The following is a 25,694-nucleotide window of genomic DNA, read 5'->3' on the forward strand; positions in this document are numbered from 1 at the left end:
TTGCCACGGATTGGAACTTGTATGAGTACAACCGCGTGCCTTTCGGGCTCCCGACGGGGGCAGCTGTGCTAATTAGACTGTTAGATAGGGTCTTCTCTGACATCAAATTCGAATACTTGTACCATTATCTTGATGATGTCGTATTTTCTGAGACCTTTGAAGAACATCTAGATCATCTGAAAGAGGTCCTTAATCGCCTTCGTAAGGCCGGGTTAACTGTGAGGTTATCGAAGGTAGCTTTCGCTAAGCCTTCCATGTCATTTCTAGGATATATTGTGTCGCCCGATGGTGTTTCGATCGATCATTCTAGAACACAGGCCATCCGTGATTTCAAACATCCCAAGGACATCAAAGGTATTGTCAGGTACATAGGCATGGTGAATTTCTTCAGGAAATTTATTCCCAACTTCGCTAACAGAGCGGCGCCCTTGAACTTACTTCGTAGGAAAGGCGTCAAATTTGAGTGGGGGCCATCTCAACAAGCCGCTTTTGAAGACCTGAAATTAGTTCTTTGCAACGCCCCTGTCCTTGCTATGCCTGATTTCTCGAAGAAATTCATTGTTCAAACCGACGCCTCGTCGGCGGCGGTGGCTGTGGCTGCTGTGCTTCTTCAAGAAACTGAACTCGGAAGGTGACCCATCGTCTACGCATCTAGGACACTATCGGCTCAAGAAGCCAAGTATTCCATTTATGAACTTCAGGGTTTGGCAGTCCTATTTGCACTAGAGAAGTTCCGACTCTATCTGGAACATGTTAAGTTCGAAATAGAAACTGATAACCAAGCCTTAAGTTGGGTCCTAGCTAGGCCGCGTCGTACTGGTCGTATAGTCCGATGGGCCATCAGGATTTTTGCCTTTCAATTTGACGTTAGGCATATAAGGGGATCTGAAAATGTTGTGGCGGATGGGTTAAGCCGCATGTTTGCTCATGATGTGGAGACCTCCGAATTGGAAGATAGTTCTTCTCTTCCCACGCCCATACCTTTGGGCATTAATGCCATTCTAACTGACGCCCCCATGTTGTTTAGGGATATTGAAAAATATCAACGTGAAGATCCTATGCTGGCCCCTATTATGGAAACCCTTTCTTCTGGGGAACATATTGTTGAACGCCATGTGTATTTTTTCGTCAGAGGTCAGCACAATCAGACTGCCACAGCCCCAGTGGAAGGGGGACAGAGTCACGCGCCTCACCGGCGTCAGTGAGTTCCGAGACTTGGATGAGCGTGGGTAACAGTATTGTGTTTGTGCGCTACAACATGGACCACGGCGTCCTAATGTATATTTTGTACAGTGTAAATAGTTTTGTGAATAAATGAAGTATGTAATGTACATTATGTTGGCCTTCCCTTTGCACTTAATGAAGTACATTTCGTGGACTGTGGGAAGAGCTAGGCCTCGTTCAACATGAGTAAGCAACTCTAAAATGAGACCGAACACATATGTCGTCCCTTATGTGTTGAGGAATGGGGTTTTATGCTGCCCGTCGAGGCATGATCAAAAGATGAAAGTGGTGGTTCCAGCTGTCCTTGTGCCTATGATCTTCAAGTACTACCATGAGACCCCATTGGGGAGGCATTTAGGCATCTTCAAAACTCGAGAAAAGATCCAAGAGATGTTTATCTGGAAAGGTATGGACAGTGAAATTCGTGAATTGGTAAAAACTTGTAAATCTTGTTGGCTTAGTAAGCCCACCTTGTCCACTAAGCTAGGTCGATTATCCTCTCATCAAGCGTCGCGTCCCATGGAACGCCTCTCTATCGACTACGTAGGACCCTTCCCCCAATCAAAGGGGAATGCCAACAAATTCATTCTCGTGTGTGTAGATGGTTTTATAAGATTTTCCTGGTTATTTCTGACTAAGCTGGCAACCTCTTAGTCCACTATTGCTTGTTTAAATACCATCTTTGCTTCTTTTGGTCGTCAATATATAGTTTCTGATAATGCTAAAGCATTTACCTCCAATCTCTTCTGTAAATTCTGTTTTGACCTGTCTATATCACATGTAACTACATCGGCGTATTATCCTCAATTATCTCTGGCTGAGCGGGTCAACCGTAATCTTAGATCAGCGCTCATTGCATTTCATCATGAAGATCATTCCAGGTGGGATATGTCCCTGCATTGGTTGGCCTTTGCTTTGAATTCAGCAGTTCATGAGTCCCATAAGTTCATTACAGCGTCTTTGATGTTTAAATTTGTGCCTAACACGCCGCTCTCTAACCTTTGGTCACTTAATGATATTCTACCCGAGACAATAGATCCTGATAATATTAGAGATCTATGGAAGAAGGCTAAAGCCAATCTTAAGGTTTCTCATGGAAAGGTTAGGGAAAGATATGATCGTGGACGGAGGCCCACCAATTTAAAAGTAGGAGATCAAGTCATGGTAAGAAACTTTGTTCCCGCGGGCAAGCCTGCCCCCAGATTTCATGGGCCGTGTATCATATTGGATTTTTTTGACTCCGGTTACCTTATTAGTGAGCAATTCAGCCAAGGAGAGGATCTTTAGAGTTCACCTGTCTCAGGTGAAACCTGTGTAACGTCATTGTTAACTTAGCCATCAACGTTTAACAGCAGTTTGAAGGTTATAATTTTTGGGAGGCCTTCTGCCCCAAATTATTTTATTCTGTTATATATATAAACTGTATGTACAATCTTCCCCTTTGGTTTTCCTGCTGTCCATTCCTGAGTGGCCACTACCAAGCCCCTGCCTCCAGCATATCCACACCATTGGCATAAATAGCCTTTCACGCCGCCCGGCCCTCAGCATCACCAATAAAGATCGTACCCTCAAATCTCCACCAACACCTTTCTGTCGCTGAGATCTTAAGGTTTCAGTGCCCCCGCAGCCGTTCGCCACCGTACTACCACTTGTGTACAGTACGCCGGAGTTCATCTTCCGGCAAAGCTTGAAGTGCGGCGTCTCTACTGCCAACTCATCTGGGGACTGTAGATACACTTCTAATCTGCGGCGTCCATCACCACGACCACACCTCTCATAGTAGTGGGAGAGGTGTATCTGACGGTATTTGAGGGGCCCGGGCGACCTCAACTGGATATCGGCAGCGGCGGCAGGACTTGCCGTCAAAATTAGATTCACATGAATATTACCTTCTGTGACTACAAGGACCCTCTAAAGCTTGAGTTTAACAAGTTTCTACCCATCAAAAAAAAAAAAAAAAATCTTCAAAGTGAAATAATAATGTTTTTCAAAATTCTTCTGTATCACCCCTTGGAAGGACATTTGGGGGGGAGGTCTGTACCGGGAGGTACACCTCTACACCACACATTTAAATCTTGCGCCTAAAAGAACTCCTCTACTGGAGGAACTGTGAACTTGAAACTAGACCTACTTAAACCTTTACTCGGAAGATGTCGCTACAGAAATCTGATGAAATTTTGTTATTGTGAAGTTTCCTGTACTGTGTGAATTTCTATTTGTTTTGTTTGTCCTTCATCAAGAAGTTTGGACATTTTTAAACAGATGTCACTGCTAAAAACTATGATCATGCACCCTGGTGCGAAGTGATAGAACTGTTAATTTGAAAAAGTTTTGTATTCATAAGTTTTTTTTATTAACTGATGTTCATTTATTTTTGGGTTGGCAATAGTTATCTACCAAGGACCAGATACAGAATGTGACCCGTCAACTAAAGATGATGTTATTTAAAGCACCAACAGCCTTAAAAATAATATACCATCAAGAGAGAATGGAATCGGCATAGAATTAATTTAAAAAAGTGGCAATATGAAACTATGGGAAGAAATATGGAAACCAATCCAGAAGGTAACAACATCAGGGAGGATGTCAGAGGTCTGGATTACATCAATGATCTGTCCAATACATAAACACGGAGACAAATTACAATGAAAAAATAACAGAGGGATTGTCAATAATTTCTGTAATTAATTTTCCGCCTATCACGACCTTCTTCTTCAATTTTGTGTGTAACTTTTAAATCCACCACTAAATTGCGAGGGTGTTGCTGGTTTATTCGTGAAAGGTCTCGAACTTTCCCTGAGGGTTTATAAACTGCGGATTTTCACGTCTCTTGGCCAATTGATCGTCATCTGAACTAGTGTGTGTGTCAAGTAGGAGGCGGGAGGAGCCTCTTTCATCAGGCAGCAGTACACCGACAAGGTAATGGCCACTTAACATCTTTATTTCTTGCTAGCTCTGCAGTTTAACCCGAGGGAGAGGTCCAAAACTTTAACTATGTAACCTGCCTTTCTGAAAATGTAACTTCTGCCGGCTTATGTAATAACTTCATAAAATCTTTAACTGTAAATCGGGGATAGAGAGTGGTGTACCCTCTCGAGCTCCCCTTCATATTGGTTTGAGGTGACTACGTTCTGTAAGTGGTTTTCTTCCTTTCCGTAAAGTCTTAATTTATTCTTATACGAGTCGCCTCCATAGTTTGGGAATAGCCCCTGTTTCATCGGCCTAGTGCCCTTTAGGTTTTAAGAATTCATATCTAGGAGCGCAAGCATTCGCCTCCTTTCATTTTGTGTTCGGGCCATTTAACTGTTATTTCTTTTTACACGAAGGCCCTATAGGTTGGGTACGAGATACCCCTGTTTCAATTTGTAAGTTGGGCTATGGAAGGCCAAAAGGTGCAAGTTATTTTTTTGGTGTTGCCTTGAGTAGGCTTGAGAACTGAGAGCATGTTAGCTCTTTTTCAAGTGTTGTAAAAGTGCCTCTGGGAGGCCCGAGATTGTCATTGTTGGGGCAAGTGCTCCATATATTGGGGGATGTCTGCACTTTGAACAAATTTGTGCTCGTTTGTAAATTTTAAGCTGGGAGCTCAAAAATTGTAAAACTAGGGGCTTGAAGCCCAAGAGTGTTAAAATTCTGAAGTATTGGTTTTTTCTATTTTTTGTCATTGTTATCTCACCAAGTGAGTATTTGTTAACTTGTTGCTTTTCAAAAATATAACCTTCAGTTAAGTTTTTAAATTCTTTTCTTGACATTGTAGTTAGACCCATTCATTCCAGCACCTTCTTTCACCTCTGCATTCCACAGGTAACCCCGTAACAATTAAAAAAAAAATAATAATAATAATAATTATGGCCTCATATCAGTACTTCTAACTTAATTACCTTTTAACACACCTTACACTGCATCCACTAAACCAAAATGTGCAGATAAGGAGTAATCCCACATCCAAAATTTTTTATAAGGGAATTGTTTAAAAATAAATTTTATTTCAAATAATTCACACTTCACTTGGCAGCAAATTCATACTTATTAACTTATTATTGAAATGTATATGACAGATAACAGAAGTTAAATGAAATTAATAAATAATGTTATTGGCTTTACATCACACTAAGTACTTTTTTGGTTTTCGGAGACGCCGAGGTGCCGGCATTTTGACCCACAGGAGTTCTTTTACGTGCCAGTAAAGCTACCGACATGAGGCTGATGTATTTGAGCTTCAAATACCACTGGACTGAGCCAGGATCGAACCTGCCAAGATGGGGTCAGAAGGCCAGCGCCTCAACCGTCTGAGCCACTCAGCATGGCATTAAATGGAATTAATACATACCTTTGATTACAATTTTTTTTGAAGTAGCTATCTAAAAATGTACACTTCAAAATAACGTTTTGATACTGGATTGGAAAATAAAAAGTTTCTTTAACTGTATATAATTTTGTTAACCTCTGAGAAGAACAAACACAAATCTAAGTTGCCGAGTACGAGATGGAAAACACTGATTTTGAGATAAACATTTAAGTGAATATGACCTTGTTTGTTTCATTAAGATTTGGGATTCGAGCACTACAAAAATTCACTTGTTCCCAATAGACTGATCTAATGAATAAATGATACGGCAAGAAACAAGGACAATAGCTTGGTTATGACGACATGGAATGTTCAAAGTACATACAAAACTGCTGATCTGTGACAACAGAAAACAGAAATGGAAAAGTATAAAACAGATATAGCAATTCACGAAATGTGTTGGAAAGGAAATGGGTAAATGGGTACTGAAACTTTCACCCTGTTCTGCAGCAGATATATGAAGTAACACCTTCAGTACAGAATTATTAGACAATAAGAACTGCAAAGCATCTGTTCTAAATTTCTACGCTGTATATCAAAGATTGTGTGTTTTAAGGGTTAAAGGAAAATTTAACAATCTAACAATCTGTGAACAGTGTGTGTGCATACACCAACTAAAGAGAAGGAAGAGACAGTAAAGTATACATTCTATAACAATCTTAGGCAGAGGATATTAATATATTCTAGTTTATGATACAAAGATTGAATTAGGGAATTTTAATTAAAATATTACATCAGAGGAAATTTACAGACCAGTAATAGAAAAACATACTTTGCATGATAACTCAGATGATAACAGGATGAGAGCAGCTGATTTTGTAATGAATTATTACCTGAACCTTAAAAGTACATATTTCCAGTATAAGAGTATTCATAAGGAAATGCAGACATCACCTGATGGTCGTACAATAATCCAAATCAATCATGTTATGGTGAACAGTTAGACACTCCGAAAGTGTTATAGATGTTAAAAGCTGTAGAAGTGTTGATTGCGATTCTGATCATTTTTCTTGTTCAAATCAAATTTTCTCACAGAATTTCACGACACAAAACTGTCCAGAGTATAAGGCACAAGGAGTATGATGTGAAGATGTTGAAGAATGCAGAAAGAAACAGGGCAAGAAATTGAGAACAAATGCTTCAGAGGAAATTAACAGATAAAATGTGAAACTGAGGATAGTCAGAACATTAAAGAAATAATTGCAAATACAGTTAAAGAAGTAATTGAATATCAAGAAAGAAGAGAGCAAAATGAGTGGTTTGATGAAGAACTCCATCCAAAGGTGGAGAACAATAAGGCTAGACTAAAAATAATTCAGAGGAGAACAAGACAAATAATGAAAGAGTACAAAAGCAAAAGAACGGAAGTTAAGAATCTCTGTAAAAGGAAGAAGGCTAATAATAGGAACAAAACTGGAAACATAAGAGAAAAGCATCAAAAGGAGATATGAAAATTTTATATGATAACTAGGGAATTCAGAGCAGGATTCCAGTCAAGAACTTCAGTATAGTAGGGGAAGAGATGGTAATTTGATAGGACATGAGTAAGACAGCAGAGAAAGATGGAAACAACAAACATTTCACGGAACTCCTGAACAAGAGTACTAACAGAGGAGAGAAAGATGAATAAGTTATCTACCAAGGACCAGATACAGAATGTGACCCGTCAACTAAAGATGATGTTATTTAAAGCACCAACAGCCTTAAAAATAATATACCATCAAGAGAGAATGGAATCGGCATAGAATTAATTTAAAAAAGTGGCAATATGAAACTATGGGAAGAAATATGGAAACCAATCCAGAAGGTAACAACATCAGGGAGGATGTCAGAGGTCTGGATTACATCAATGATCTGTCCAATACATAAACACGGAGACAAATTACAATGAAAAAATAACAGAGGGATCACTGTTGAATATCTGTTGTAAAATATTCACTAATCTACTCGTCCCTTATGCAGAAGGGATATTAGGCCTACCAATGTGGTTTTAGGAGAGAGAGATTCACAATAAATAGCATATCTATGTTAAAGATAATGTATGAAAAGCTTTATGAAATAAACCTTGATTTGCATTTATTATTTATTGATTTTAAACAGACAGAGACTCAGTCGATATAAGGTTTTTATGTAAAACCCTAAAATAACCTAGCATCCCAAATAAACTGGTGAACTTAGGGCCGTTTTCCCCAAATGAGTTTAAACCAGGTTTATTTTAATCTAGTTTAAGTCTGAGTTTAAACTAACATTCATTTTCCCCATATTGGTTTAAACTTTGAATCAAGTTTAAACCTGGCTCAGAGTTAAACCTTCTATATTGTTGGTTTAAACTGATGTTTATATTCAACCTTCTTGACATTTTATTAACGTATCTGTGATTTTCCTAATAGAAGGGTTAGTTTTGACTACCAGTACTGCAGCACTTTAATGAAAAACGTACTAAAATTATAACCTAGTATTAGCATTAGAAAAATGGGAGAATTTATTGAAGTCTTTGGTTAAATAGGAAATAATTTTGATGTGCAAGAGAGGTTAAGAAGCCGCGTTCCAACAAAAGTTTACAATCTTGGAAAATCGGATGTAACGGAGTTCTTTGATGGATTTATAATTCATAAGCGAACAGCAAGGATTGTCTAGTATCGAAGAAGGATTCATTTAAAACGTCAACTGCACGAAATAATGCTATTTCGCTACAAGCAATGATTCTGGTTGCTTTAAGATATGATGCAGCAGGCATTTTTTCATTAACAACGGGGACCACAGACCTTAAATTGCAGTCTCCTTATAATATTATATACTGTAAAATACTGTTGGTGGTATGAATACTGTAATGTGAAGCATAAAAATATTCGTACATAACTTGTGTAATATGTCCGCTCTTCATGCGGTACATGGTGGCTGTAGTCGCTAAAGCGTGAAGTCCGCATCGTCCGAATCCGTGACAAGACGGTTCGAATCCCATTTATCGAAAATATTTTTACCATCAGAATGTTGACCGGCACGGTAGGAGAGGCGGTGGTATACAATTTCTAATCGCTAGATTATATATTTATAGGATCAGAAAAACAAAAAAGTGTTTCATGCTTGCTAGCAAACTTGTAATAGAATAAATTATAGTGAAAAATGTTTCATCGTATCTATTGCCAGCATACCAGCAATAGAAATATTAATGCTATAGGGAGAAGAGTATTATGCATACAGTACGACATATCGCGAACTTGGTTATGATATAAACGAATATGGAATCAAGTAATACATCTCCAAATAATACATTCTCAGTGGTCTGTCTGCTGGATCCAAGGTTTGTGAGATTGATCCCGGCCGAGGGCGATGGATTTTGATAGGAGATAGATCCCGAGCATGCTTAGAATTTGTTTACTTGAAATTCACATAAATGTTGATTTTCTGAGGAAAGGAATACCGTAGGCCTATTGCTGAAAGACCAGGATTTTAATATTTCAACGTTCCCGTGTGTTCCATAAGACAATACAGACATCAAAAGACACGTATTAGGCCCATGGTACTTGTTTATGGTAAAGCATGACAGAGAAAAATAAGAAATAAAAGTGCGTTCCAATAAATTGTAGACAGCAATAGGTAGAATTATATGACACAACACTTCGCACAAATGTTAACAATTTATTTATCAGTAAAGCTAATATCCCGCCGAATTTGTTCTTTATTCACTACGTACGATAGCATTAATTCGCCACAAACAGCTGATATTATTACAAAAATGTCGGTCTTTGAATTACTTGGCTATGATTGGCCAATTCCAATCGACCATGCCTTCGACTATTCCTTCAGTGCAGCCAACGTTAGCGCCAACGACAGCTCGCCCGTTTAAACTAAACGAGTGTCAGAAATTGGTGGAGAAAATGGACGCAACTTTAAACTAGGTACTAAAGTTAAACGGGTTTAATTTATACCAGGTTTAACTCGATTTGGAGAAAATGGCCCTTAGTGAGACTAACATTGGAAAATTCTAGAGGCAGTCAAAATTGGTTTAGGGACAGTTGTGTGAGACCATTCAAATGAGAAGTGGTCTAAAACAAGGAGATGCATTGTCAACAGTCCTCTTTAACCTAGTGTTAGAAAGGATCATAAGAAAGATTGAAATAAACCCTGGAGGAACTATATTCAACAGAATAACCCAACATCTGGCTAATGCAGACGAAGATGATTTAATACATGAGCAGTCAGTGAGAGAAACTGAAGAAGTAATTGTGCAAATGTAAGAAGTGGCACATAAATCAGGCCTTAGTGATAAATCAGGAGACAACAAATGAAAGTTACTAGACATACAGCTACAGGCCAGACTCTGGCTATATGTGGTATGCATTTCAAAGAGGTTAAATGTTTTAAATATCTAGGATCTTTGATAACTTCAAGCAAAGAAGTAAAGAAAGAAATTAAATTAAGGATTGCTGGTGGCAATAGTAATTGTTATAATCTAAGTCAAACTTTTAAATCTGGAGCAGTGAGCAAAAGAGTCAAAATGTAAACATATAAGCCAATAGTTATGTATGAAAGTGAAATGTTGCCTATGTCACACAAAGTAATATGGTGATACTGCATGTCTGGGAAAGGAAGATACTGAAACACTCTAAGGAACAGTAGTGGAGGATGGAATTTGGAGAAAAAGAATTAATTATGAGCTACAAATTTTGGGCAAAGATCAAGACATAGTAGCATATACACTAGAGTCCGGTTAATCTAAACTGAAATATACAATTTAAAAAAAAAATATCCTTATTGAAATGAAAGAACATATTATAGAATGAAGATTTACTTGCATTTTATTATTCATATTTTGCTAGAATAACTTAATGTAAACATAATTACACATCATAAACCATCAACCACTCGTCGTTTATCTTTACAAAGTCTGTTGGTTTCTTTTGCCATAATGATTGGAACCTACTCGAAGATGCAGTGTTAAACCAGCATCTCATCACATCAGTGGGCGTAGCAGCGGAGTGTTGCTCCACGAGCGTACAGCAAGTTCTAGGCAGCTGCGGTATCTGAATGTGACACTAGATGTTCATTGTGGTCTTCTTCGTTGTCACTCTGTTCCTCATCAACTCCAGATTCTTTCTCCACCATAGCTACAATTTCTTAAGTCTGTTTGTAACTGATGACAGTCAGCTTCCATCCACTCGCTAATGTCATTTTCATTGTCGTTTTCTCCTCTATGGGTTCTTAACTAGCCTACTGTAATTTTATACAGTATTTTATTAATGTAACTGCTAAAGAATGGACATTTCAAATTACAGTGTACTGTACTGTATTGTAGAAACTATTTTCCTCAAGACGGTTGAGGCGCTGGCCTTCTGACCCCAACTTGGCAGATTCGATCCTGGCTCGGTCCGGTGGTATTTGAAGGTGCTCATATAAGTCAGCCTCGTGTAAGTAGATTTACTGGCACGTAAAGAAAATCCCGGCACCTAGGCGTCTCCGGAAACCGTAAAAGCACTTAGCGGGACGTAAAAAAAATAACATTATTATTAGAAAATACTTTCCGGTTAATCCGAAAATTTCATAATCTGAACAGACTCCGGTCCCAATTAGTTCAGATTAACGAGACTCTACTGTATTACAAGAAGGTTACAACGGCTCGACTATTTAAGAAGAATGAATTAATCAGGAGGTGTTAGATGGTAAACCCGAAGGAAGGAGAAAATTAGTGAGTGAGTGAGTGAGTGAGGGAGGGAGGGAGGGAGGGAGGGAGTGAGTGAGGGAGTGAGGGAGGGAGGGAGCAAGCAAGCAAGCAAGCAAGCAAGCAAGCAAGCAAGCAAGCAAGCAAGCATCGCTTTACTAGGGGAGCATATAGGGGCAGGTTAAAGGAAACTTCTGTATACAACACTAATCATGTGAATACAAAGTAAAGCCCATAAATAAACAGTTGAAAAATGTTTCATGTTTGCTGCTAGCATTGATATTTGTTCATCCAACAACTTACCTATGAGATGATCAGTACTCGAATCCATTTTTACAGCTAGTCCACAGGCCACTAATTCTGTTGCTATAGAAACTCCATCCTTATACAAAGATACAGAGTTCTTATCTTCTACAGTACTTCCATGAAAGACACAATCAAGTTCATCTGCCCCAAAGAATTTCTCGTAGTCAGCACACTTACTAGGCCATACAGAATCAACAGGTTTCACGCCAATGAGAGAGCACAAGACAGCCTGTCGAGGAATGTTCATGAACTTCAAGTCAATAGCCCACAAATTCTCAAAACTTACCGTTTCACAATTTCCATAATCCACATACTGAACCACACAGCAACTTTGCCCGCAAACATTTTTCACCTCAGCACGGTATAATACACCATCAAGAGGAAATTTTGCTAGCACTGGAGTACCAATAGAGACAGGGTGGTTCAAAGGTGCCTTACCCACGTTTGAAATTTGAATGCTATTCATCATATCTTTAAAGGCTGCTAAAGTGTTTGATGTCTTAATTTGACAGAAAAATTGTTCAGGGTTGATAAACCAGGTCACTTCAATTTTTTCACTCATTTCCGGATATAAAGCCAAATCTAAGAAATGGTCTGTTGCAGATGCAAGTAATGGACTTTCCGAGGATGCCAACAGAGAGAGATCATCGATACTGTCTGCTCCAAATTTCTGATTAATTGACACTTCCTCATTATGACTATCTTCAAGTCCTCTCAATATTACCTCTGCACGATTCCTCTCTAAGCGAATAAAATGTGCCATTAATGGCTTTCCATCTGTTAAGTCCATGAAATGAGAGATCTCATCACTAGTCCACTCATCAAACTGAGCTTGTGCACCAATCAAGCTACAGCGCACACCCAAAATTGGAACACTGAGCAGGTCTGGTGAGATCTTCCTTACATCAGCAGGAGCCACAAAGTCCTTATTACCATAATCCACAAAGCATACTAGTATAGATTCAGCAACGTCTTCTACCACAGCACGATACCAGGTATTATCTTCTGCATAACGTGCAATGCAGGGAGTACCAACCTTCAGAGATGATGCAGGTAGGGCAGGTACTTCCTCGTTTTCATATCCAGCAGCTATCTTGGCCATCATATCTGACAACTGAGTGCTGTTGTCACTAATCTGAAAATTTTCAGATAGTATTCAAAGATTACATGAAAGCATTAGTATGACTTAATTTTTATAATATATATTACAGGTTACAGTATAAAAGGAACTAGTCTTCTATACACTACAGTGGTTTAATGCCACACTACCATGAATAAAACATAAAAACATTAAAACTTAATATTACAGATGATCACAATGTTCATTATTTATATTTTTGAACAACACATCTCATACATCACTCATACTGAATTTATTGCACCACACAAGCACTAAACATATTCACACACCCATATTTGCACACACTCCTACTGAAAATGAAAACAAAATTATACAGCTTATTAACAAACTTCTTTCTAACAGCCCATTTGAAATCTGCAAGGAGACCAAGGGGTTTATTTTGGGCAAGAGAACATTTCAAAGTTGAGCAGAGTGACTGAAAAACTCGAAGGCAGTAGCTGAGTGAGATGGGGGATGGGTAAAGGATTACCCCTGACTCTATGACAGGGAGGGTGTTAGTATAGTTGAAGGAATTTTGAAGGAAATGAAGCTCTATTTCTTTCAAGTACAAGGTGAATCAAATATAAACCGGAATTATTTTTTACAATTTTATAGAAACCACCAACACAACAAGCACCTCATTTTTCTACACAGTCTCGCGAATTTGACACACCTATTTTCCACTGAACTGGCAACATTTTTATGCCGTCCTCGTAAAAAGAAGAAGAACGTGTGCAGCCAATTGCACACGTACTCCTCTGCTGCTGCGTCATGAAATCACTTTCCTCTCAGTTCTTCTTTCAGTAGACCAAACGAGTGTCCAATGCATTTTCTCCAGTTTTTCCCATGTTACAACAACAGTGTGTGGCCTTGCATTGCCGTGCACAAGAAGAACATCTCGGATCGGTTGCGCGCGACATTTGTTGCGATATGCAGCTTTTGTCTCGACCAAAACATGGCAATAATAGACTGCATTCACTGTCATTTGTTCATGCAAGAAATCCACAAGCAAAATGCCCACACAGTATTAAAAAAAAAAGCAGTTGAAAACACCCTTCCAACAGAAGGGTGTGTTTTGCCCATAACCGGGCCAGCTGCACCTCGTTCCTGCCACTCCATGCTTGCTTGTTTTGACTCCAGGGTGTAATGATGAACCCAAGTTTCATCAGAAGTCACACTCATATCCTTCTTCTTTGTAGCGATTCAGATACCTCCTGGGTGAGAAGACGAGGAAATCACAAGGCAGACAATTTCTAAAGGGAGAGTTCACCATCGATGATGGCTTGAACACTTTCAAAGCTTATTCCTATGAGCGAAGCAATTTCAGAAATTTTTATGTGCCGATTTTCAATAAGGTCACACACAGAACGAATACTGTGTGCAGTAATGCTTGTTTTCAGTCGTCTTTGGTGGGGCTCGTTTTCCACTTCTTTCCGCCCTGCCAAAAATTGTTTGTGCCATTCATACACCTGGATCTTTGAAAGGGTTGCATACTTAAACTGTGCATGGAGCCTTCTCAAAATTTTCAAAGCTTTGGTGTCTTCTTTCGCCAGAAACGTGGTGTTGCACTGTGCAGTAGACATGAGTACCTCTAGCTCGCTCATAGCGTACTGAAGCGTGCCATCGCTCTGTGGTGTGTGACGCATCAAAACCCCTACTCCGGATATCACCACCAACATCCTCTCAAAGCCCCACCTATTTCGGTTCACTACCAGAGTCGGTAATTTTGAATTCTGGTTTATATTTGATGCACCTGGTAGTTTTTTAGACAGGGAGTGGATGGCTGAAAGAGGTGGTTTTCCAAGTAAAAGGTTGGTTTGCTTGACTTGGATCATCTTCAGGGATTTTTTTTGGTAGGTTTTAGCAAGAAGTAGGATAGGATGCCAAGCTGCTAAGCCATGTAAGAGTATGAGACAAAGGTAAGCCACTCTCAAGACAGTTGACCTCCAACCCTGCAGATTACTTTGAGGAAAGCTAAGAATTCTACTGGTCTTACTTCTAATCTCTTCTGACTGTATTCCATTTGAGGTCTGATGTGATGCTTGTAATAACAAAAATTGAACTGAATATAGGAACCAGTTGCTCTAGTTTGTGTCTATGGGGTTTTGGGATTTAGTTGGCCTGATATGATTATATACCTGTAATTTTAATTTCATTCTGTTAACTGAACATTATATTTGAAGTGACTGGAGGTCTTCCTGAAATATTTGTATGGTGGTGTGATACTACTACTACTACTACTACTACTACTACTACTACTACTACTACTACTACTACTACTTTCCTTCGTTGTAAATGCTTGGAAGTTTAACTTTCTTAATTTCGTTCTATGATCACAACAACGTATTCAACTATTTTAAACTCATTATAATTTCTGGTTACATTTCTTGGCTTTGACAATATTTCATATTCAAAGAAATTTTTTCTTTATAACTTTCAAGCCCCATAGACATTATGTAGAGGTTTGGTCAGGAGATTTTATATGAGAGTTATTTAATATGAAGACAGGGCTATGTCAAGGTGGGGATACACAGCAAAACACAGATGTCTCAAGGAATCATATTTTACTCATTTAATATAGAAAGGTCTTATGGCAACGATGAGATTGGAAATGGCTGGAATTGAGAAGGAAGCGACCATTCCCTTTATTAAGGTACAGCCCTAGCATTTACCTGGTGTGAAAATGGGAAACCACAGAAAACCATATTCAGGGGTGCCGACAGTGGAGTTCGAACCCGCTATCTCACAAAGGCAAGCTCACAGTTATGTGAACCAAACCGTGTACTCAACTTACTTAGTTCTCAATGAATTCTTGCTAAGCACACTTTATATCTGAAGCTTCATATTATCAATAAGAACAAAGATAAGCATCTTCTAAAAACTCTACATCACTAAGCTCGATAGCTGCAGTTGCTTAAGTGCAGTCAGTATCCAGTATTCAGGAGATAGTAGGTTTGAACCCCACTGTCGGCAGCCCTGAAGATGGTTTTCTGTGGCATTTTCACACCAGGCAAATGCTGGGGCTGTACCTTAATTAAGGCCACGGCTGCTTCCTTCCCACTCCTAGCCCTTTCCTCTCCCATCGTCGCCATAAGAACTATCTGTGTCGGTGCGATGTAAAGCAACTTGTAAAAAAAAAAAAAAACACTCTACATCAAAAAATCCTACCTGTACAACAAAATCCGATGGATTTGCAGCATAAACCAGTTCTACCCTTGCCATAGATCTCAGTGGAATGATAGCTTCACGAAACTTCTGAAACACAGAATATAGAGAGTTCTGATTTTAAAAAATGAGTGGAAACAAAACCTGAAAATACAACATTTACATTAGAAGTAATAAGCATAAAGTCTTAGAATTACAGAAATTTTGAAAAATCTACTAGCATAGTAGTTCTGTTATGATGTTTACCAATTGTCTGGACATCCGAGATCGTATGAAACCACAGGTACAGTTTGAAATGAAACTGAAGCTCACTCTGAAAGCTGAAATCTTCACACTTTCAAGAATCTAAGTATCTTACAATTTAATATTTGGAATTTTCATTCTTTCTCTTTCCTGAAAATGTATATAGGTAAAGACATGTATCCACTGAAATTGCAGAATTTGCTGTAATTACTAATCTTGTTTTGTTATGTTTTCATAAAACTTTTGTTTTTACTTAGTAGCTGGCTAAGCAGCCAAGGGGCACTCAGTTCCCGGATTCAAGGCTGAGGAACACAGTCAGCTGGGCATTCGAATGTGCCAAAATGCGATTATTATTACTGTGGCCCGGAAGTTCATGTATCTGCATGTTTTTCCTTAGGGGTTAAAAATGTATGCTTATACATTATGAGCACGAATTATGGAATTACCAGTTATTTGAACAAGATTTTATGGTGCACATAACTGCTGCATATTTTTGTGCTTTTGATAAATGCATCAATTTCAATATTTTATTAGCCCATATGGCATATTTTAAAGAGTTTTCAGATTGTTTAATTCTGTGATTTTGATTAAGGTATCATATTTCAATATTTTAGTGCCTATATGACATATTGAAACAATTTTAAGGTTTTTTCTTAATCTGGATCATATTGGCAGTAACGTTGCACACGATGGAGCAACTCGTCATGTGGAGAGGAGTAATGCTGATGTGATAATGTCATGCAGCGATTCCCTGCTGCATTACCTTCGCTACTTTGGCTGGCCACTGGCAGTAGTGCTGTAATTTGTAACAGTGATGTGAACAGTTGCATGTCAGACAAATTATATTAAGTTACATGTATGAAGTATGTGTTAAAATTACTTTAAATGCTGGAAGTAAGACCAACTTCAAGTGGTAGATTAACTAATTTACAGAAAGAATTTTCAGATGACTTCATATCTAGAGATAATAGGGTACTGTTGAGTGGAGTGTGTGAAAAATATATAGGGAGTGGGAAGACTTCAAGTAGTTCGGCACATAAACACAGCGAAACATAAGCAAAATTTAACCACAAAACTTGCAAATAAAGAGCCTATTCAAAAGCAACCAGTAGGGTGTTTAGAAAGTAGGATTACAGAATTCAATTAGTACTGATCTGCATTTAGGGTAGTCGCCCAGAAGGCAGATTCCCTATCTGTTGTTTTCCTCACCTTTCCTTAATGATTTCAAAGAAAATGGAAATTTATTGAACATAACCCTTGGTAAGTTATTCTAATCCCTAACTCCCCTTCCTATAAACAAATATTTGCCCCAATTTGTCCTCCTGAATTTCAACTTTATCTTCATATTGTGATCTTTCCTACTTTTAAAGACACCACTCAAACTCATTTGTCTACTAATGTCGTTCCACGCTGAGCCCTTATTCAAGTGCTCATTTAAATAATTTATTCATTTATTCAAATGTACAGAGAATATTTCATTTTGTTTAAGTCTTGATAACTGTCAGGGAACATCTACATTCATAAGTACATGTTGCAATTTCTACAGGAAGCCTGGAGCCCAGGTCTGTTTGTTCGCCAGCTATGTTTATGATATAGACGATATAGATGTTTAGGAGGAGGAATTTCAACATGACGTACACAAAGCAGAACAAGGAGACAATGGAACTCCAACGACCAGAACCAACGGAAAACATTTTGGAAGCCGGGCGAGAGGCTAGAGAAGCTAGCAAGATACGTTTGAAGTAAGTGTCAGGTACGCGATGTGTTGAACCAATGATATAATAGCATCACTGTCACTTTGGCTAGGCGCTGGTCTATGTAAGTGATGGCCCCAAATGAGCATATAACAGTGTCTGAGAGGACAAATTAATAAACGCGACTAGCGCGTGGTCTAGCTACTCTTTATTCGGCAAGATTATGTGCAAGTAACGTGGCGAGTAGTAGTAGTATTTACGCAAGTGCGGGTCAGGACTTACATATCTTGATCATGGGGGGACTTGAACTTTTGTTTAAGACGCTCAGTCTGCAGTTAATCTATTAAAGATTTTAAACTTTGGGAGAATGGCATTTATCTTTCGATTTCCAGAGGGAAAGAACAGTTTCAGATAATAATTTCAATGTATAGTAGCTTGCCTGTGTAAATAGATTTTTTTGAAAACATAAACTTCAGTAATTCCCAGTCCAGCACTTAAAAGGGAAATATTTGACCTAGTTACGGGGTTAGATAAAAGTTGTTCTGCGACTGAATGGAAACTGGTTTTTCACAGTCAGTCGAAATTACCCCGGTAGTAGTATTCTGGTAACTGGCAAGTTAATCTTGACCCAGTTCTCCACACCGTAAATGAGGGGATGTTTTAGACAACATCCAGAAGCAGCGACGGAGACTACGAGATCACATTTCTATGCCAGGAGGCTGGAGACCCAAGGACTGACCCAGCTCTATTCTGAAGGTACCACATTCAATACGGCTGGTTAACATGATGGGGTGCCGGCTGTCCAGAAGGCAGGCGGCAAGAGTCAATGAAATAGATGAGTACTAAATTTTCAATGTAATTCTGTATGTGTGCATGTGTATTAAAGTTGCAAAAGGAAATAGGTTAGTTTTGATATTTAATTTCAGTAGATTTAGCTTTTATTTAGAAGGACTATGTCCTATTAAAGTAAATGTTAGGAAGCTTCCAAATGTAAATATTATTGTAACGTAAATGTGGACCAATTGCTTGAGGTTGCAGCTTGCTTTCTTTCCATTTTATTCAGATTTTTAGCTGAGTGTTTAACGTTTTTCTTTTTACGGGTAAGTTTCTTGTTTTAGCCTCATATATTTTTGATTTGTTTTGCTTTGATGTTTGAGATGCAATGCACGTCTCGGGGCTTAAAGGTAAATGTAAATAAGGATTTAAATTAAAGTCAGGAAGGACTAAATTAAAGTATTATTAATGGGAGCTCAAAGTGTACGGAAACATGTCGTAATGTTTTCTGGGATTTACTGCATGATGTGTAAATGAGAATGTGCGAGATGGTGGAGTTTGGATCCACAAATTTTGGTAGCATCATCTTCATGATTATTTGAATATCAAGATGAGTGTACATTAGTGATTGATTCAAGTCTTCCTCGAACGCAGTTTTGTTTTCCAAGTTCCCAAGATTTAGAATCAATTTTCTGTACATTTATTAATACCGTATTTACGTGAATAATCCCCGCATATTTTTTTAAAAAAAAATTGAGGCACGAAATTGGGGTGCAGGTTTTATTTGCGTCAAGGTTGGTGACACGCTCCTGCTCACCTAGTTTTTTATGTTGGGTGTACAGTTATGCTTTGTGTAACCGCAGATGTAAGAAAACTGACCCCATTTAATTTAAAACTGTTTACATTAAAAAAATAGTATTTTACAGAGTAATTTAAATTCAAAATTTCTCAGTGTCATGATAGAATGCGTCTTCCGGAATGTGCAGGGGTAGCTTTCCGCACGTTCACTTTGGTGTGTTAACAGTGTGTTTCATAGTTGCTAAGTTCAAGTGAAATCGTAATTCTTTTGTATTCAGGGTTTTAAGGAACACCACAATATCACGTAACAGGCAGTGTGCTAATAAGCAGAATCCGTGAACACTGACGATGCCGACAGTTGGCGAAAAAGAGTGGCTCATAATTATAATCAATTTGTACGCACCGAACAATATTGTCAATGCCAATGAAACTGCATTGTTTTTTATGCCTAACCCAAACAGACTTTTTTAAAAGGAGATGGGTTCGCTGCATCGTGCTGCAATGCAGACAGAAGCGAAAGACTTCGTCTCCTTGTCATAGGAAAGATCAATAAGCCATGAAGTTTTAAGGGCGTCGGATACTTTCCGGGCAAGTACGAAGCATCTAAAAATGCCAACAGCACAGTAATCCAAAAAATAAAGCACCTGCACAGGGGAGCCAACATAATTTGTCCTCGTCTTTGAACAGTGTTTTTTCTTTCGTCACATGAGGTTGTTTGTCAGTGGTTTATCCAAGTGCATATTTGAATAATATAAATGCACCTTGTTGGATACATTTCGGAAATAGTTCTTTCCATGGTATTTGAAAGGTTTAAACTATGAATGAATGTTAAATGCATGTAGTAATGGGTCTTAGAATATTTTATGACACGGCAAAGGTTGGCATTTCTGAAGTAAGAGTTGGCGGTTAAGTCGAAATCGTGTAATTCGAAGTCCGATTTTTGCGTCCCAACGACTTTGAATTAACGAGGTTTTACTGTATCGCAAATCTAATATCTGAGTTTGCCGGTGTGTCTGTTTCAAGTGTTTACATTGCATGAAAAGTATTATCCATCATCGGTCGTGTTAATATCCGAGTAAAAAGACACTGCGTGTGAAAAGGTGTTTTAGATGCGGAGTGTGACGAATTTGTAAGTAATTTAAGAAAGGATTCTAGTGATGCAAGATATAAAGAATCCTCCGATCTACAGGAAATCGAGTCTATTGCAAGTTTAGATTAATGAAATACCTAGGTCTACTTGCTAATTTTCATGGCAATATATTTTATAGCAGTGATAATATCTTTTTATCATCTCAGATATGTTCAAGCAAAGCAGCTGTATCTGTAAATGTACATTCATATTTGCGTAAAGACCACGTCGATCTCGCGGAGTGAGGAAATAATTTTTCGACGGAAGGAATTTTAGTTAATTTATTTTTTTTCAAAATGAAACATCCTAAAATTAGGATGTGGGGATTATTTGCGTAAATATGATATTATTATTATTATTATTAATGCGAGATTCTCAAGTTGTAAGGATAAGATATTTCAGTAACTTTCAAATGTTCAGACATGATCGATTGTCTATGTGGCAATTTCTTAGTTTCAACTTATGATATTATTACAGAGTTGGCCACTTTATTATTCAAGTTTAACTTTACAAGCATGAGTGCTTTCAGTTGTGACCAGTGCGGTCTTGTTTCTTTTCATGCAAGTGAATGTTAGATGTCATTTATATTTGTATCAGTTTTAGGCAACTTTAGGACATGTGAGATTTTATGTGATTTTAAAAGGCCTGCATTTTCATAATTTGTGTGACTTGCCTAAGGTAGACTTGTTGAGCAGCATGTGTTAAGGGTTGGACCCTGTGTGCTTTTGAGATTTGCTGCATTATTTTGGGAGACTGAATCTCTGCTTTGAGTCATTCTGCCGTGTGTTGGTGAGGGTGATATGTGTGTCTACCGGGGAGAGATTTATTTTAGCGGCCTATACTTCGTGATGAGTTTATTGGTTTTTGTCCATGTCACTATGGTTGTTGCAGTAGACGAGATTTTTATATCTCGATGTTTAGTTCGGATTTTCTTTTATGACATAACCGCGCTGAGGAATATTTGTGTCATGTAATCCTTTTCAGGGACCAATGTTGAATCATGTGTTGAAAGTTAAAGCATACTCTGGTATTTTTATGAATTTGTGTCATGTAATTTATTTTAGGAATCCACATTGATTTGTGCGTGTTGTTGTAAAGTCCACCAGTTGATTGAGTTTGTGTCATGTAATTTATTTCAGGAACCTACGTTGAATTGGAAGTGTTGCTTAAAGTGTAAATTTATTTCCTTATGTTTTCCATCGAGTCTTTGAGTGAGTGAGTGAGTGAGCATGCTTTTCTTGGTGAGCCTTGGAAAATATGACATCAGGTTTCTGTTTCTTTGATTGTGTATATTTGCCATTTTTGTGATTTTCTTGTGTGTGGTTCCGATCCACAGTGTTTGTTGTTCTCATGAGGTCGCTCATGATTGAGGTGTATATATTTGTGCGTAGGATGTTTTACCACTCAGCGGGTTATATTTTGTACAGTTAGATTAGTTTTTGTCTCCCCTTTGCGCATTAAATCATGTCTTTTCTTAAGGTTGGTGACCCCCACTGCAATGTAAAGTGTGCAGGAAAGGGGAATGTACTCAACTACAGTTGAAAGTTTTAACAAAAATAAAGCCAGGGGCGTGGTGCGAGCACGCTAGCCAATGTGTTGAAATTAATGAAATTCAAGAATTTTGCTTTGTAATGGTAAGTACTGTATGTGTGTCGGTAGTCTGGCCCCGCAGTGTAGAGGGCAACACTTCCTCCTGTCACCCGGCGGCCCCGGGTTAGATTCCCGGCCGGGTCAGGGGTTTTTAATTGTAAATGATTAATATCCCTGGCCTGGGGACTGGATGTTTGTGTCGTCCTTAATGCTCCTTTCCTCACATTCAACACTTTACACTTCCGCAATTTCCAAATACACGCAGATTCCTAACATATGGTGCAAGTAGGGGCAAAAGATCCTTCTAGGTCGACGCCCCAAACAAACAGCTTTTTTTTAAAAATGTGTGTCAGCACACACTTGAATATTTGTATATTTGATTCTCAAGATGGACTTTATCAAGCTGAGAGAATAATTCTGAGTCTAGTAAATTTTTGATCATTTTTATATTTTTGGGCTATTTGTCATTTTTTTGCTGTTTATTTTTAATAAACACATATTTTCCTCTAAACGATGTTATTGAAGATGTGGTGAATGAACTTAAGTAACTGTTTGTAGCAGCAGGATTTCCAAAACAGATGGTATAATGGCTTTGAAAGTTCCACATTACAATTGTTCGAATCTTGTTCTTCCAAACATGGCACAGCTGAACAGTAAATGGTCCACTGTTTGTGAAGATCTACGAAAGTACAAGTAATCACCTGCAATGTCAATTTAATAATAATAATAATAATAATAATAATAATAATAATAATAATAATAATAATAATAATAATAATGCTATTTGCTTTACGTCCCACTAACTACTTTTATGGTCTTCGGAGACGCCGAGGTGCCGGAATTTAGTCCCGCAGGAGTTCTTTTACGTGCCAGTAAATCTACCGACACGAGGCTGTCGTATTTGAGCACCTTCAAATACCACCGGACTGAGCCAGGATCGAACCTGCCAAGTTGGGGTTAGAAGGCCAGCGCCTTAACCGTCTGAGCCATTCAGCCCGGCGCAATGTCAATTTTGAAGTGTTCAAAGTAGTATTTAAACTTTCCATGGCTGGAGAGAAACTGAGCGAGAATGAATTTAGGCACTAGGGTCGGATACTAAGTGACTCTCAGGCTGCACTGAACACAGTCAATGACAAGCACAGTCAATCGAATAGCTGATTGCACTGGAGTCGGCTGTATATGTCAGGGAAAAATAATTCTTTTGTGACTGACCCTTTTGTACTTGATGTCCAGAGGTTGTTTCACTGTCTTATTAGATGTGTTTTGATTTGTGCTTTTGCATAGCTTGGGGGTAATTTGTTGTAGGCAAATTCTATGTTGGATGAGGAGGCTGCTTTTGTGAGAGTGTCTGCCTTTTCATTTCCAGGAGAACTGGTGTGTCCTCGCATCCAGGAAAGACAGATGTGTGGGCACTGTTGTGCTCTAGATCTTATAGTATCAGCTATTGAATTGACTGTGCTTGTCATCGACTGTGTTCAATGCAGCCTGCGAGTCACTTAGTATCCGAGCACCACTGTTGTTGTGTTCACACCACTCCACAGCAGACTTGATGGCCCATAGCTTGGCTTGAAATACTGAGCAGCTGGATGACAATTTGTATTGGGCTAAAAACACTTCCCCATTGTTCTGCATATCCAACTTTGTCAGATTGAGTGTTAGTAGGTGTGCGAGAGCTGTCAGTGTAAATATAGTAGTTATGGTTGAGTGAGCAGCTATGGCAAACGTAAGTCTTGAAGATACTAGGGTGACCAGATTCCTTGAAGTGACAGTTCTTCTCCACTGTGGTTTCAAGGACCGTTCATTAACGTGAGTTCGGTCGTTCCGATGGCAGTAAAGAATGGGGGTTCTATTCCAGCGATGACGAGGGCTGCTTGTGTAGATATTCTCTTATGACATGTGCAAAGTATTTTTAACTGCTAATATTCCCTTGTGGAAAATTAACAATCCCACATTACAATGTTTTCTTGCCAAATATATTCAACAGCATGTGCCTGAAGGAAGTACATTGCGTAAGACTTATGTAGGACATTGTTACAATAACATAATTTCAATTTTACAGAATGAACTAGCAGATCAATTCGTGTGGTTGTCCGGTGATGAAACCACTGACTCTGAGGGCTGTTTTACTGCTGATATAATTCTTGGGTCCTTAAATAAGGAACAAAGACAATACCCTATCCTCTTAATGTGTGTGAACTGCCAGCCACTAACAATGTAACTGTGACTGAGTGTGTGATGCCCATTTGGTATCAAACACGACTGGCTACTTTTATTTGTTACATTGTAAAATCAGGACAAACACGCAAAGGTATTTTTCCCAACTTAATTCATATAATTTGCTCAGCACATGCTCTTCATCGCATTGCACCTAATATCCCACTTCCTCCTGTGCCCGTGTTAACTCATTGCAGAACGTATTATGCTCGGTACATAGAATTAGTCAATGAGCTTGTTAATTCATTGGACTCGAATGATGCTGTATCAATAGAAACAGTTGAAAACCGTTCAAAATAGAGTTGGAAGAGAATCTTATTTTCATATCTGCGCAACTCTCATTCTTACTTACCAAGAGCCATAACATCACTGGAAGACGTAGGTTCTCCCTTAAATGAAAAAAACAGTAAGTTCTGTTCCTGGTAATATAGGACAACAAGTGAAAGAGAAAGTGAATTATGTAATTTAAAAAATCCTGGTTATAAACAGATCTGCGATATTCAAGACATTTTCAAAGGAAAACCTTCTGTCACGCCAAGTCATGCCTCTCTCTGTGGAGTGGTTAACATCATTTAAATATGCCCCAATAGCCTCCTCTGACGAAGAGAGAAGTTTTTGACGTTACGAAAGTGTTTTGCGAGACAAAAGACAAAGTTTTTCAATAGAAAATTTGTGCAAAGTGATGGTTGCGAACTACAATTCATCGGTCAACGTTGGCAATGGGACTACTTCTGCTTCAACCTCAAGGGAATAACCTAAGTTTATATATTAATTTAATACTAACTCGTCTTTTCTACTACTAAGGGACATTCATTCTTTCAATTAAAGGTGCATATTTGTGGCCATATTTTCAGCTTTTTATGAGCATATGTGCATGGATATATCTAGGATTTTTAGGGCATGAACATCCGGGCTCTAATTATTACAGTGCACTCCCAATAATTTCCGGTATAATTAATGTATGAACTTCTGCAAATTATCCACAATTTTTCCGTTGTGCCTAATAAAAACAGGATCAATGGTTAAAATATTGAAATGTATTACACAAACAACAAAGCTAAAATGTAATAACACTTCATAATTAATTATTTTGATAAATCCCATGTTGATTTCCTATTTTCAGTAGCTTTAATGTTAAATTAGGATACTTCCACCTATCAACACTTTTAAAATTCATGTAGAATTTTATTCTATCTTATTTTTACAGCAGTATTACTTTTGGTCTCTTACTAAGACCATCCTCAGCTACAATGAATAACATTAAAAACTATGCATCACTACAAATGGTATAAATGATAAAAGCTCTGTATTATAAATTACAATTCTAACTTTTTACGTTTTGTGACCCTGAACTAGGAATACCATTTAAATGCCCATATTTTACACTGCAAAATCTTGACTAAAAGGTGGTTAAGGGAACTAAACTGAAACAA

At 38.3% G+C, this 25,694-nt stretch overlaps 1 protein-coding gene across 2 annotated transcripts in view; it reads right to left on the reverse strand.

The window, feature by feature from the left end:
• LOC136864642 (maternal protein tudor) overlaps positions 1 to 25,694 on the reverse strand; it is a 356,675-nt gene that overhangs the window by 93,934 nt on the left and 237,047 nt on the right. For both annotated transcript variants that reach the window (XM_067141905.2, XM_067141906.2), the window contains 2 exons: positions 15,823 to 15,909; positions 11,532 to 12,669 (listed from right to left, as the gene is read on the reverse strand). In XM_067141905.2, coding sequence (XP_066998006.2) covers positions 11,532 to 12,669; positions 15,823 to 15,909 — 1,225 coding nt within the window. The remainder of the gene's footprint in view (positions 1 to 11,531; positions 12,670 to 15,822; positions 15,910 to 25,694) is intronic.

The sequence above is a fragment of the Anabrus simplex genome, chromosome 2, assembly GCF_040414725.1.
Source record: "Anabrus simplex isolate iqAnaSimp1 chromosome 2, ASM4041472v1, whole genome shotgun sequence".
NCBI lineage: Eukaryota > Metazoa > Arthropoda > Insecta > Orthoptera > Tettigoniidae > Anabrus > Anabrus simplex.